A 12,614-nucleotide genomic window follows, 5' to 3' on the forward strand; every position below is an offset into this window, starting at 1 on the left:
TGGGTGTTCACATAGCTATGAAACCATCCTTTTAAACTCTTATGAAAACCGAGCAATAACGTTTTGAGTAATTCTGCTAAAACATAGAAAGAAACAAGCAAACACACAAGTGACACGCGATCGACCAGTTAGTAATAAGATCGATGCACCATCTTGGTCATTTAAAGTCAAATTTACGTTAAAATCATCATCATCTGTTTTTGTCCCATTTCAAAATGTAATTTCTGTGGTGTGACTCACGTACAACAATGGCATGTGAGTTTCATTGTTTATGAGTTAGTGATCCGGAAGAATGGGTTACTAAAAGGTACAGCTAGGTCACTACTAATAATAGTAAAATAATAATAATAGGCGGCCCTCCAAATCGCATTACCTTATAAATTCAACCGAATATCAGCAACGAATACGAATCAGTTTCAAAATGAAACGATATTTTGTAGCAGTAATGTGCTGTTTATCATGGATTTGTGTTTACTGTACCAGATTGAACATAAACATTACCATTATAAGCATGGTAAACAAATGGAACACCACAGAAGAACAGAAATCAAATCATAATGCGACAACGATTTCAGATGACAGTGCAACAAATTCGGTAAGTGTCCTAGCGGCGTTACTTTCTATATTCGTTCATAACCCAATTAAGTTAGTTTTAAAGTCCAATTTCTCACGTTTTTTAGATCTAATTAAGGTTAAAAACAACATATAATGTAAAAATAAACACTGTATGGTCCTACTGAGATAACGTTTTTCGTCTTAAACGGTTAAAAATGTGAAAAATATTACTCCATGGTCGATTCTAATAATTTTAGCGGCCCGCTATAAATCCCAACATGCATTGCCCGCAAATTGGTATTTTAGCCTACAGCTAGCTTACGGTGTTCGTACGTTACCGATGTATACTACTACTACTAAACTAAGCCTAGCTAGGCTAGGCCTAAAGACCGTCCACGAGAGGACATTCACCGCGAGCTACTTGGGTAGTGCATTGTTTCTCTATTTTTATCATAATTTACCATAAAACGTACATTTAAGACAAGGAATGACCTGGTTTAATGTTTTTTAAAGTAATATATATGCATTATTATTTTCAAAACATCACAAATAGGGAATGGGTCTTTAAGATAAGAGTTACTTTAGGTCAAAGTTTAAGATTTTAATATACATGACAACTGGAACAAAAAATCTAAATCTCGGGGAAATTATTATTTTAAAACATTTTGTCATACACATTTTTTATGTTCTGTGTTTACGATTTTGCTTTATAGATACCAACTTTTGATTGGGACGACCAAACCCAACAACATATACTTGGATCGTTTTATTACGGTTATATAATAAGCGGACTGCCGAGCGGTTGGTTGGCTGGTAAAATTGGCGGAAAACGATCAATTGTAATAGTTCTTCTGTTTCAAGGTTTACTGTCTGCCATGATACCTTGGGCTGCCGGCGTTGGAACCAGTTTTCTGACCATCGTACGGGTTTTACAAGGCGTCATAGAAGTTAGTGTCTTTATTGGCAGTTCAATTATTTTGCACTGTATGGAGAAACGATTGTTTTTTTTCAATGGGTCGCCAATACAATTGTCTATTGACTAGGATGTGTAACGCCATAACGTTACAATTTGGTCCCCACTAGGACGCAGCTCAAGTACGTAAGCGCAACGCAATTAATTTGACCAAGTGTGACACGCGCGCTCTGGATTTCCCAAACTCTCGCTTGTCATTGGTTAACAACCTTTGTTACGCATACGTTATTGCTACTATTGATAGGGCGTAAAAACGTACGTTACGCAACACACAACCAAAAAGAAAAAATTGTGCTGCGTAACGGTAATAAGTCGTTTAAACGGTAGTACGTGTTTTTTTTTCACCCGTTATAAAAATTATTTATATTTCCAGGGATTAATTATGCCGGCGGTTTATATCACTTTAAAAAAATGGATTGTTCCGTCTGAACGGAGTACATTATTATCTATTGCATATTCTGGTAAGTAAGTGTACAAAAAAAAGTGTTTTTGCGTGTTTTTATGGTTAATATCACTATTATTACAGTTTAACAGTTTAATAGTGTAGACAGAGCTTACAGATGTATTGTCCCTCAAAAACATGAAAAATGAAGATTAATTAAATCAGATTTTGAATATGTTATTTTGTAGTTTTAATAAAGTTAATCACCTCCATAGAAAAAAACCCGAGAAAAAAGTAATGTTTTCACTTACAAAATAAATGGTTAAATTTAACCAAAAATCCATTGGCTGGCAGCCAATTTGACCATTTGTTTGCTTTAAATTACATTTTGTCAGGTTGAATACATTTTTTTTCCGATACAGTTTTTAGTCAAAGTGGATAACTATTATGTTACATTAAAATGGAATATTCAACCAAATTTTTTTAAAGAATTATTTTTTCAGGGGGATAATGCTTGGACTTAATAGTACATCGTAAGTAATTTTGACCAATCACGACACGATAGGTCATCCAAACTGTCGCTTATGATTGGTCACTTGTGGGAATCAAGCCTTAAGCTACTGAAAAAAAAAATTTAACGTTTGGAAACTTTATGTTGTTTACTTTGTTTTCTAAAGGCACGAGCATAGCTGAAGTTTGCTGTTATCCTTTATCTATGTGGATTTCTACTTCTCCCAGTTTAGGAGGATGGCCGACGTCATATTATACGTTCAGTGAGTTTAACCTAACAATATTAATAATAATAATATAAACACTATTTAAAGATAATAAAAAGATTAGGACAGTACTTTAGTGAGCCGGGTTAAATAAAATGTAAACACATTAACAAGACAACAGAAAAAACGTGATTAAATATCAACTATCGCATATATTATACTGCAAATGATGATTGTTGATTATATAAAATTGAATTGGCATTTTAACTAAAACATACTCCTAAACTATCTCGTCAGTTCGCAAATAATATTCTTTTTGTATTTTTGTTAAAGTAAATACTTACAGTTGAGAGATTGTTTCTGGTTCTACTTTACAATAATAATAAGCGGGTTGCTTCTGAATGTGACTTATCAAACCCAAACATACTTTCTTTAGAAATATTTAAATGATCATTAATATTTTGATGTATATTAATATATGCATTTTCTCATAATAGCAACCATTTCTTCTTCGTTTTAGGTACCATTAGTGCTTTATTATCAATAATATTCATAGCTTTCGTTTTTGATAATCCTGTTGACGATCCTTATATTTCAACACAGCAAGTCGAATATTTGAAAAGTTTTGAAGTTAAAGACTCTAATCAGGTATTATAATGGGAGGAGTCAAGCTGACATGTTTGTAATCAGCGTCTGTTGAGTCATGTGTTAATGAATATTCATTAATCTATAGTTGAGTTAAATCATCGATCATTCGGTGATAAACACATTTTAAATGCAAACGTTTTTTTAATCAGGACATACCGGTTCCATGGTGTGATATGTTGACATCAACTGCAGTGTGGTCTATCATTTTTGCTTACATGGCGTACAGTTTCAGTTTTGGTTTTATTCTTACTGAAGGACCAAATTTTTTATTGATATTTGGATTTGATCCAACAATGGTAAGGAAAACTCTTTTTATTTCATTTACTCCATGTTTTTCCAAACAGCGAATATAGGCTACCTGTTAACTCCGTTCAAGCATGTAGGTATAAAAATAAAAAGTCATTTATGTAAACGTGTTTGGTATCAACATTTAGGGATTTTTAAGCGGAAAGCAGTTTGATTGCGCAACTATTATATCACAAAAGATAGCACTGCGCATGCCAAAGTTATGTGTTAGTTTGTGCATATTTGAGAATCTCGCCTCCTATACGATAGAGGGCTGACTGGAGGCGGCGGCTGACCTTGTCAAAAAAGTCCGCGCAGCGCGCTGTCGACACACAAGGCTTGACTTTGAAAACACCATGGCGATATCCTGTTTACGCGCTACAATACATTCGACCTCTTTCCTTCTAATGTACAACCTATCTCTGGCCTGCCGGCCTTACCAAATGCATTATTACGTTGTTCAGATACCAACAGTAAACACTATCACTATAAATATATGATTCTGTAACAGAAGAGTAACTAGCACCATCACATTCACATCGGGACGCGCGCAACCCACGGACGATAGCGCAACGCAATTGATTTGACCAATCACAAGCGACAGATTATATGAACTGCGCTTGTTGTCCACTCATACGGTGGCGGAGTGAAAAATATCACTGACAAAATATCGGAATATAATATATTGAAAAAAAGACGTCATAGGCTGTGTTTCCGCAGCCAAAAATTAACCGATAATTAACCGATAAACTGCCTTTGGAAACGGGGTTTAACATATTTCACTCGAGAAAAATTAACCGATAATTATCTCATTCAAATCGGATAATTATCGGATAAATGGGATCATTGTTAACCTTTGACATGAAGGACAATGTGTTGCAATAATGTTATTGGACATCTGGTTGTTTGGTAATGACTGATCATGAGCACACTATTGGCACATTAACCGATAATTTTGTTTTGGCTGCGGAAACACGGCCAATGAAGAGCAGAAAGTATTATTTTTCCAAGGCAGAAACCATAAATAATAATAAGGAATGAATTAATGATAAAATAACCTAAATATTTCTAGAAACTAGGCGTATACTATTTTTTTTCTGTATTTCTAGATCGCAATTTTAACATCAATTCTAGAATTTATAGTTACGCTGCTGTCTGGTGTGGCTGCTGACGTCATCATTCGGCGGGAATACCTGAATGTTCTGAATACTAGAAAGTTTTTTATGATTTTACGTAAGATGAAATTGTTCATTTTGTGGGGTTTTTTTAAATTATTAAATGCATTCTTAAATTGTGACTGCTTCTTTCATTTTGTTGACGATTACATTTACATTTACTAACTATGGCCTGCCGATTATATCACCTGTTTTATTTAAAATATTTCAAAATTAAAAGGAATTTCCATGACTTATTTGTAGATATGGGAATACCTGCTATTTGTCTATTTTTTATTGGATACTTTGAAAACCATGCAGCCAAGTGTGTTATACTCCTTACAGTGGCGTTTGCTTCTACAGGAATGTATACGACGAGCACACTTACAAACATAATGGAGATATCAAAGGAACACTCGCAAATAATCGTAGGAATGGTGACAACTGGAGCCGCTGCGGTTGGTTTTATTGGTCCACTTATTCTTGGAGCTTTGATCAAAGAAGATGTAAGTATTAAGTTTGATTGAAAACACCTCATCACGCGTCCTGTTTACGAGTTTAAATCTGAGTTTTTTTGTTTGTTTTTTTCCCCAGAATACAGCCAATCAGTGGTCTTTGATGTTTAGAATAATTGCTGCTTTCCATATTTTTGCAATGATTTTCTTTCTAATATTTGCAAAAGCAGAGCAACAAGAATGGTCACATGGAAATATTACAAAACAAGAGATGAAATCATACAACACTATACACGATAACAATGAAAAGTAATAAGCAAATTCTCGTACGGTATTACGTCTAGCGACGGCAGCATATGACATTATACAAAATGAAAGCGGTGACTAATTTAACTAGAACAATTACTAACATTGAGAGTCAAAAATTGTACCATAGTGTAAAATAATTGATTAATTTTATGTTTTTATATATATATTTTTTTATTCATAAAAGTATGTGTTCATAAAAAAAGGAATTTATTACCAAAAGTTTGAAGAACAAAAATCAACGACAAAGACTGCATTTCTACGCTAAATACTTTGAAATATTGAAATGCTCAATATGGCCTGAAACGTGCGCAAAATTAATATAATTTTTTATTGCGCGTAAAACGACATTTAAATTTAACAGAAACTTGCTCCATATTATCAAGCTAAATGTACTTTGGTTCTGAATTTATGACCAATCAGAGAATTTCGCACGTAACTTTGCGCTGTGCGGCTCTGACGTCATAAAACAAAGGTTGCTGCACATCACATAAAGGTCTATTTTCATTCAAAGTTACAAAATGTACTGGGTACAAGTTTTAGACAAACCTTCCAAACACAAGTTGCAGAAGGAAAGAATAATAATAATAAAAAAAGATCCTGATGCCGTATTGCATTTATGATATTCAGAACCATTCTAAACATGCTTGTACCACCTATCAAGAAGCCACAACATGTTTTTCTACTTGAAAAGGTAGGCCTATATGGAAACATTAGTCATAATATAAACCAGAAAACAGCATGAGATAATAGGATCAATATACGCATTTAGCGGCCATTCAAAGTATGCTACTTGCTAGTATATAGAATTATTATGCAAAATAACAGTAATAAATCAAATTGTAACCTTTTTTGAATGGAAGCCTACGGGCCAATACCCCACTCTGCAACCTTAAAGCATTCATAGAGGCCGTTTAGAAGTCAACATTATGTCAACTGAATGTTGGCGGCCATTTCTTTCCCCTATTAGAATTTGTTGGGACTTTTAGTATGGTGTTCTGGGGACTTTGCATTGAAACAAATTCTGCTAAATAAAACAAATAATGAATGTTTTATATTCGTGTAATGATACAAATAATGGCATTTGGTGAATGATGAAAGGTTAAGTATCTTTGTTACCTTTTAATGAAATGGCATTTTTTTTTTTAATTCCCGCAAATTTTATATAAAATGTGCATAAAATCCTGAGATCTAAATTAGATAGGCACTCAGAGAGTGTAAAACTGGGTGTTCACATAGCTATGAAACCATCCTTTTAAACTCTTATGAAAACCGAGCAATAACGTTTTGAGTAATTCTGCTAAAACATATAGAAAGAAACAAGCAAACACACAAGTGACACGCGATCGACCAGTTAGTAATAAGATCGATGCACCATCTTGGTCATTTAAAGTCAAATTTACGTTAAAATCATCATCATCTGTTTTTGTCCCATTTCAAAATGTAATTTCTGTGGTGTGACTCACGTACAACAATGGCATGTGAGTTTCATTGTTTATGAGTTAGTGATCCGGAAGAATGGGTTACTAAAAGGTACAGCTAGGTCACTACTAATAATAGTAAAATAATAATAATAGGCGGCCCTCCAAATCGCATTACCTTATAAATTCAACCGAATATCAGCAACGAATACGAATCAGTTTCAAAATGAAACGATATTTTGTAGCAGTAATGTGCTGTTTATCATGGATTTGTGTTTACTGTACCAGATTGAACATAAACATTACCATTATAAGCATGGTAAACAAATGGAACACCACAGAAGAACAGAAATCAAATCATAATGCGACAACGATTTCAGATGACAGTGCAACAAATTCGGTAAGTGTCCTAGCGGCGTTACTTTCTATATTCGTTCATAACCCAATTAAGTTAGTTTTAAAGTCCAATTTCTCACGTTTTTTAGATCTAATTAAGGTTAAAAACAACATATAATGTAAAAATAAACACTGTATGGTCCTACTGAGATAACGTTTTTCGTCTTAAACGGTTAAAAATGTGAAAAATATTACTCCATGGTCGATTCTAATAATTTTAGCGGCCCGCTATAAATCCCAACATGCATTGCCCGCAAATTGGTATTTTAGCCTACAGCTAGCTTACGGTGTTCGTACGTTACCGATGTATACTACTACTACTAAACTAAGCCTAGCTAGGCTAGGCCTAAAGACCGTCCACGAGAGGACATTCACCGCGAGCTACTTGGGTAGTGCATTGTTTCTCTATTTTTATCATAATTTACCATAAAACGTACATTTAAGACAAGGAATGACCTGGTTTAATGTTTTTTAAAGTAATATATATGCATTATTATTTTCAAAACATCACAAATAGGGAATGGGTCTTTAAGATAAGAGTTACTTTAGGTCAAAGTTTAAGATTTTAATATACATGACAACTGGAACAAAAAATCTAAATCTCGGGGAAATTATTATTTTAAAACATTTTGTCATACACATTTTTTATGTTCTGTGTTTACGATTTTGCTTTATAGATACCAACTTTTGATTGGGACGACCAAACCCAACAACATATACTTGGATCGTTTTATTACGGTTATATAATAAGCGGACTGCCGAGCGGTTGGTTGGCTGGTAAAATTGGCGGAAAACGATCAATTGTAATAGTTCTTCTGTTTCAAGGTTTACTGTCTGCCATGATACCTTGGGCTGCCGGCGTTGGAACCAGTTTTCTGACCATCGTACGGGTTTTACAAGGCGTCATAGAAGTTAGTGTCTTTATTGGCAGTTCAATTATTTTGCAGTGTATGGAGAAACGATTGTTTTTTTTCAATGGGTCGCCAATACAATTGTCTATTGACTAGGATGTGTAACGCCATAACGTTACAATTTGGTCCCCACTAGGACGCAGCTCAAGTACGTAAGCGCAACGCAATTAATTTGACCAAGTGTGACACGCGCGCTCTGGATTTCCCAAACTCTCGCTTGTCATTGGTTAACAACCTTTGTTACGCATACGTTATTGCTACTATTGATAGGGCGTAAAAACGTACGTTACGCAACACACAACCAAAAAGAAAAAATTGTGCTGCGTAACGGTAATAAGTCGTTTAAACGGTAGTACGTGTTTTTTTTTCACCCGTTATAAAAATTATTTATATTTCCAGGGATTAATTATGCCGGCGGTTTATATCACTTTAAAAAAATGGATTGTTCCGTCTGAACGGAGTACATTATTATCTATTGCATATTCTGGTAAGTAAGTGTACAAAAAAAAGTGTTTTTGCGTGTTTTTATGGTTAATATCACTATTATTACAGTTTAACAGTTTAATAGTGTAGACAGAGCTTACAGATGTATTGTCCCTCAAAAACATGAAAAATGAAGATTAATTAAATCAGATTTTGAATATGTTATTTTGTAGTTTTAATAAAGTTAATCACCTCCATAGAAAAAAACCCGAGAAAAAAGTAATGTTTTCACTTACAAAATAAATGGTTAAATTTAACCAAAAATCCATTGGCTGGCAGCCAATTTGACCATTTGTTTGCTTTAAATTACATTTTGTCAGGTTGAATACATTTTTTTTCCGATACAGTTTTTAGTCAAAGTGGATAACTATTATGTTACATTAAAATGGAATATTCAACCAAATTTTTTTAAAGAATTATTTTTTCAGGGGGATAATGCTTGGACTTAATAGTACATCGTAAGTAATTTTGACCAATCACGACACGATAGGTCATCCAAACTGTCGCTTATGATTGGTCACTTGTGGGAATCAAGCCTTAAGCTACTGAAAAAAAAATTTTAACGTTTGGAAACTTTATGTTGTTTACTTTGTTTTCTAAAGGCACGAGCATAGCTGAAGTTTTCTGTTATCCTTTATCTATGTGGATTTCTACTTCTCCCAGTTTAGGAGGATGGCCGACGTCATATTATACGTTCAGTGAGTTTAACCTAACAATATTAATAATAATAATATAAACACTATTTAAAGAGAATAAAAAGATTAGGACAGTACTTTAGTGAGCCGGGTTAAATAAAATGTAAACACATTAACAAGACAACAGAAAAAACGTGATTAAATATCAACTATCGCATATATTATACTGCAAATGATGATTGTTGATTAAATAAAATTGAATTGGCATTTTAACTAAAACATACTCCTAAACTATCTCGTCAGTTCGCAAATAATATTCTTTTTGTATTTTTGGTAAAGTAAATACTTACAGTTGAGAGATTGTTTCTGGTTCCACTTTACAATAATAATAAGCGGGTTGCTTCTGAATGTGACTTATCAAACCCAAACATACTTTCTTTAGAAATATTTAAATGATCATTAATATTTTGATGTATATTAATATATGCATTTTCTCATAATAGCAACCATTTCTTCTTCGTTTTAGGTACCATTAGTGTTTTATTATCAATAATATTCATAGCTTTCGTTTTTGATAATCCTGTTGACGATCCTTATATTTCAACACAGCAAGTCGAATATTTGAAAAGTTTTGAAGTTAAAGACTCTAATAAGGTATTATAATGGGAGGAGTCAAGCTGACATGTTTGTAATCAGCGTCTGTTGAGCCATGTGTTAATGAATATTCATTAATCTATAGTTGAGTTAAATCATTGATCATTTTGTGATAAACACATTTTAAATTCAAACGTGTTTTTATTCAGGACATACCGGTTCCATGGTGTGATATGTTGACATCAACTGCAGTGTGGTCTATCATTTTTGCTTACATGGCTTACGCTCTCAATTTTTTCTTTATTCTCACTGAAGGACCAATTTATTTATTGATATTTGGATTTGATCCAACAAAGGTAAGGAAAACTCTTTTAATTTTATTTACTCCATGTTTTTCCAAACAGCGAATATAGCTATAGCTATATTTCAAGCATGTAGGTATAAAAATAAAAATAAAATGTCATATGTAAACGTGTTTGGTATCAATATTTAGGGATTTTTAAGTGGGAAGCAAATATTTTGATTGCGCAACTATTATATCCCAAAAGATACCACAGCGCATGCCAAAAGTATGTGTTTGTTTGTGTATATTTGAGACTCTCGCCTCCTATACGACAGAGGGCTGACTAGAGGCGGCGGCTGACATTGTCAAAAAAGTCCGCGCAGCGCGCTGCCGGCACGCAAGGCTTTGACTTTGAAAACACCATGGCGATATCCTGTTCACGCGCTACAATACATTCGACCTCTCTCCCCCTAATTTACAACCTATCTCTGGGGCGGATTGCAATATAAAGACTTTGTCTTAGGCTTAGATCTAAGCCCCTCGCTATACAATCTTTGGTTTCAGAGCCATATAAAGAGTTACGACATTGAAAATTAAAAGCCATTTTTGTGTCAAAGAATTCGCACACTGAGGGTGCGCGCATCTCTTTTGTATAGCGTTTTCCTATAGTTCATGCATTATTTTTAGATTTTTAGTTAAAATCAGTATCGAAAGTACGAACCAACTTTATATACCATCGAGTAAACATTCTAGAAATAACGCGCGATTAACCAAATTTTTCCCTTACGTAAATTTATATATAGATTAGTAAGAAAAAGTATAATACTGTGTAGTATTTCAAATATGCTACCCTCTAATAATAATGGAGCGATCCATTTGATGATCTGGGTTTTCTAGTTCCATTTTGGAACTAGAAAACTCAGATCTTGATATCTGAGTTTTCTAGATCTGAGTTTTCTAGACACCCGAATATAACCTAGGACTAGGCGTATACTATTTTTTTCTGTATTTCTAGATCGCAATTTTAACATCAATTCCACCAATTCTAGAATTCATAGTTACGCTGCTGTCTGGTGTAGCTGCTGACATCATCATTCGGCGGGAATACCTGAATGTTCTGAATACTAGAAAGTTTTTTATGATTTTACGTAAGATGAAATTGTTTATTTTGTGGGTTTTTAAAAAAATTATTAAATGCATTCTTAAATTGTGACTGCTTCTTTCATTTTGTTGACGATTACATTTACATTTACTAACTATGGCCTGCCTATTATATCACCTGTTTTATTTAAAATATTTCAAAATTAAAAGGAATTTCCATGAATTATTTGTAGATATGGGAATACCTGCTATTTGTCTATTTTTCATTGGATACTTTGAAAACCATGCAGCCGAGTCTGTTATACTTCTTACAGTGGCGTTTACTTGTGGAGGAATGTATACAGGCACACTTACAAACATAATGGAGATATCAAAGGAACACTCACAAATAATCGTAGGAATGGTGACAACTGGATCTGCTGTGGTTGGTTTTATTGGTCCACTTATTCTTGGAGCTTTGATCAAAGAAGATGTAAGTATTAAGTTTGATTGAAAACATCCATCCATCACGCGTCCTGTTTACGAGTTTAAATCTGAGTTTTTTTGTTTGGTTTTTCCAGAATACAGCCAGTCAGTGGACTTTGATGTTTTTAATGATTGCTGCCGTCCATGTTTTTGCAATGATTTTCTTTCTAATATTTGCAAAAGCAGAGCAACAAAAATGGTCACATGGAAATATTACAAAACAAGAGATGAAATCATACAACACTATACAAGATGAAAGTGGTGACTAAATGAGAAACGAATGAAGAGTTTATTTCGTCCATATATATACACTGTACGGTGATACACTGAAAATTATTTAATTAATTTTTGAAACGATAAAGATGAGAAAATCTGTGAGAATGAGAATATATATATATATATAAATCCAAAGGCAAATTACTGAAAAATGAAAATGCTGTGGGTATCAGTGGCTGGATCTCAATGGAGATACAAAATAAAAGCGAAAAGCTAAATCAAAACGAGAAGTAAAACAGCCAGAAAAGTTAGCAGAGCTTTCGGGCAACACTAGCCCTTCATCAGTGCAAGTGAAGGAATTTGGATAACGTCATAGTATAAAGCTGGCAAGTGCTGCCTGGGTGGACAGGAATAAAAGAAATATAACAAAGGGAGCCAGGGTGGAGTCTGAATAAGAGTAGAAAACAAAGAAGGTAGCTTGGTAGAGATATAAACAATTTTGGAATGAGACTAAAAAACAGCATAAATGGTGGTTAATATTGAAACTTAAATTTTGGTAGTCAATGGAATAATTTTACCGATCTGGGAGTATGTTCCTATATATATATATATAGATTGATGTTATGTTGTTTTTT

At 33.7% G+C, this 12,614-nt stretch overlaps 2 protein-coding genes across 2 annotated transcripts; both read left to right on the forward strand.

The window, feature by feature from the left end:
* Positions 1–1,415: 1,415 nt before the first annotated feature.
* On the forward strand, positions 1,416–5,543 carry LOC144856051 (sialin-like). The gene is made up of 8 exons (XM_078714029.1): positions 1,416–1,502; positions 1,902–1,989; positions 2,588–2,683; positions 3,147–3,274; positions 3,424–3,570; positions 4,669–4,792; positions 4,978–5,219; positions 5,308–5,543. The coding sequence occupies exons 1-8, from the start codon at positions 1,431–1,433 to the stop codon at positions 5,479–5,481; spliced, it is 1,071 nt and encodes a 356-aa protein (XP_078570155.1). The 5' UTR covers positions 1,416–1,430; the 3' UTR covers positions 5,482–5,543.
* A 1,562-nt stretch (positions 5,544–7,105) lies between these two features.
* LOC144855814 (sialin-like) lies at positions 7,106–12,573 on the forward strand. Its single transcript, XM_078713756.1, has 9 exons — positions 7,106–7,295; positions 7,969–8,202; positions 8,602–8,689; positions 9,288–9,383; positions 9,847–9,974; positions 10,124–10,270; positions 11,213–11,345; positions 11,532–11,770; positions 11,859–12,573. Exons 1-9 carry the CDS (start codon positions 7,122–7,124, stop codon positions 12,030–12,032), a joined length of 1,413 nt encoding a protein of 470 aa, XP_078569882.1. The 5' UTR covers positions 7,106–7,121; the 3' UTR covers positions 12,033–12,573.
* Positions 12,574–12,614: the final 41 nt, after the last annotated feature.

Source organism: Antedon bifida, chromosome 11, assembly GCF_963402885.1.
Source record: "Antedon bifida chromosome 11, ecAntBifi1.1, whole genome shotgun sequence".
NCBI classification, from domain to species: Eukaryota; Metazoa; Echinodermata; class Crinoidea; order Comatulida; family Antedonidae; genus Antedon; species Antedon bifida.

Bases quoted from the DNA above. Each gene is read 5' to 3' on its own strand.
- LOC144856051 (XM_078714029.1), top strand. From the start codon at position 1,431: ATGATACCTTGGGCTGCCGGCGTTGGAACCAGTTTTCTGACCATCGTA. The intron at 1,990-2,587 runs GTAAGTAAGTGT...TGTTTTCTAAAG, and splicing joins ATTATCTATTGCATATTCTG to GCACGAGCATAGCTGAAGTT. The intron at 4,793-4,977 runs GTAAGATGAAAT...ACTTATTTGTAG, and splicing joins AAAGTTTTTTATGATTTTAC to ATATGGGAATACCTGCTATT.
- LOC144855814 (XM_078713756.1), top strand. From the start codon at position 7,122: ATGAAACGATATTTTGTAGCAGTAATGTGCTGTTTATCATGGATTTGT. The intron at 7,296-7,968 runs GTAAGTGTCCTA...TTTGCTTTATAG, and splicing joins ATGACAGTGCAACAAATTCG to ATACCAACTTTTGATTGGGA. The intron at 10,271-11,212 runs GTAAGGAAAACT...CTGTATTTCTAG, and splicing joins TTGGATTTGATCCAACAAAG to ATCGCAATTTTAACATCAAT.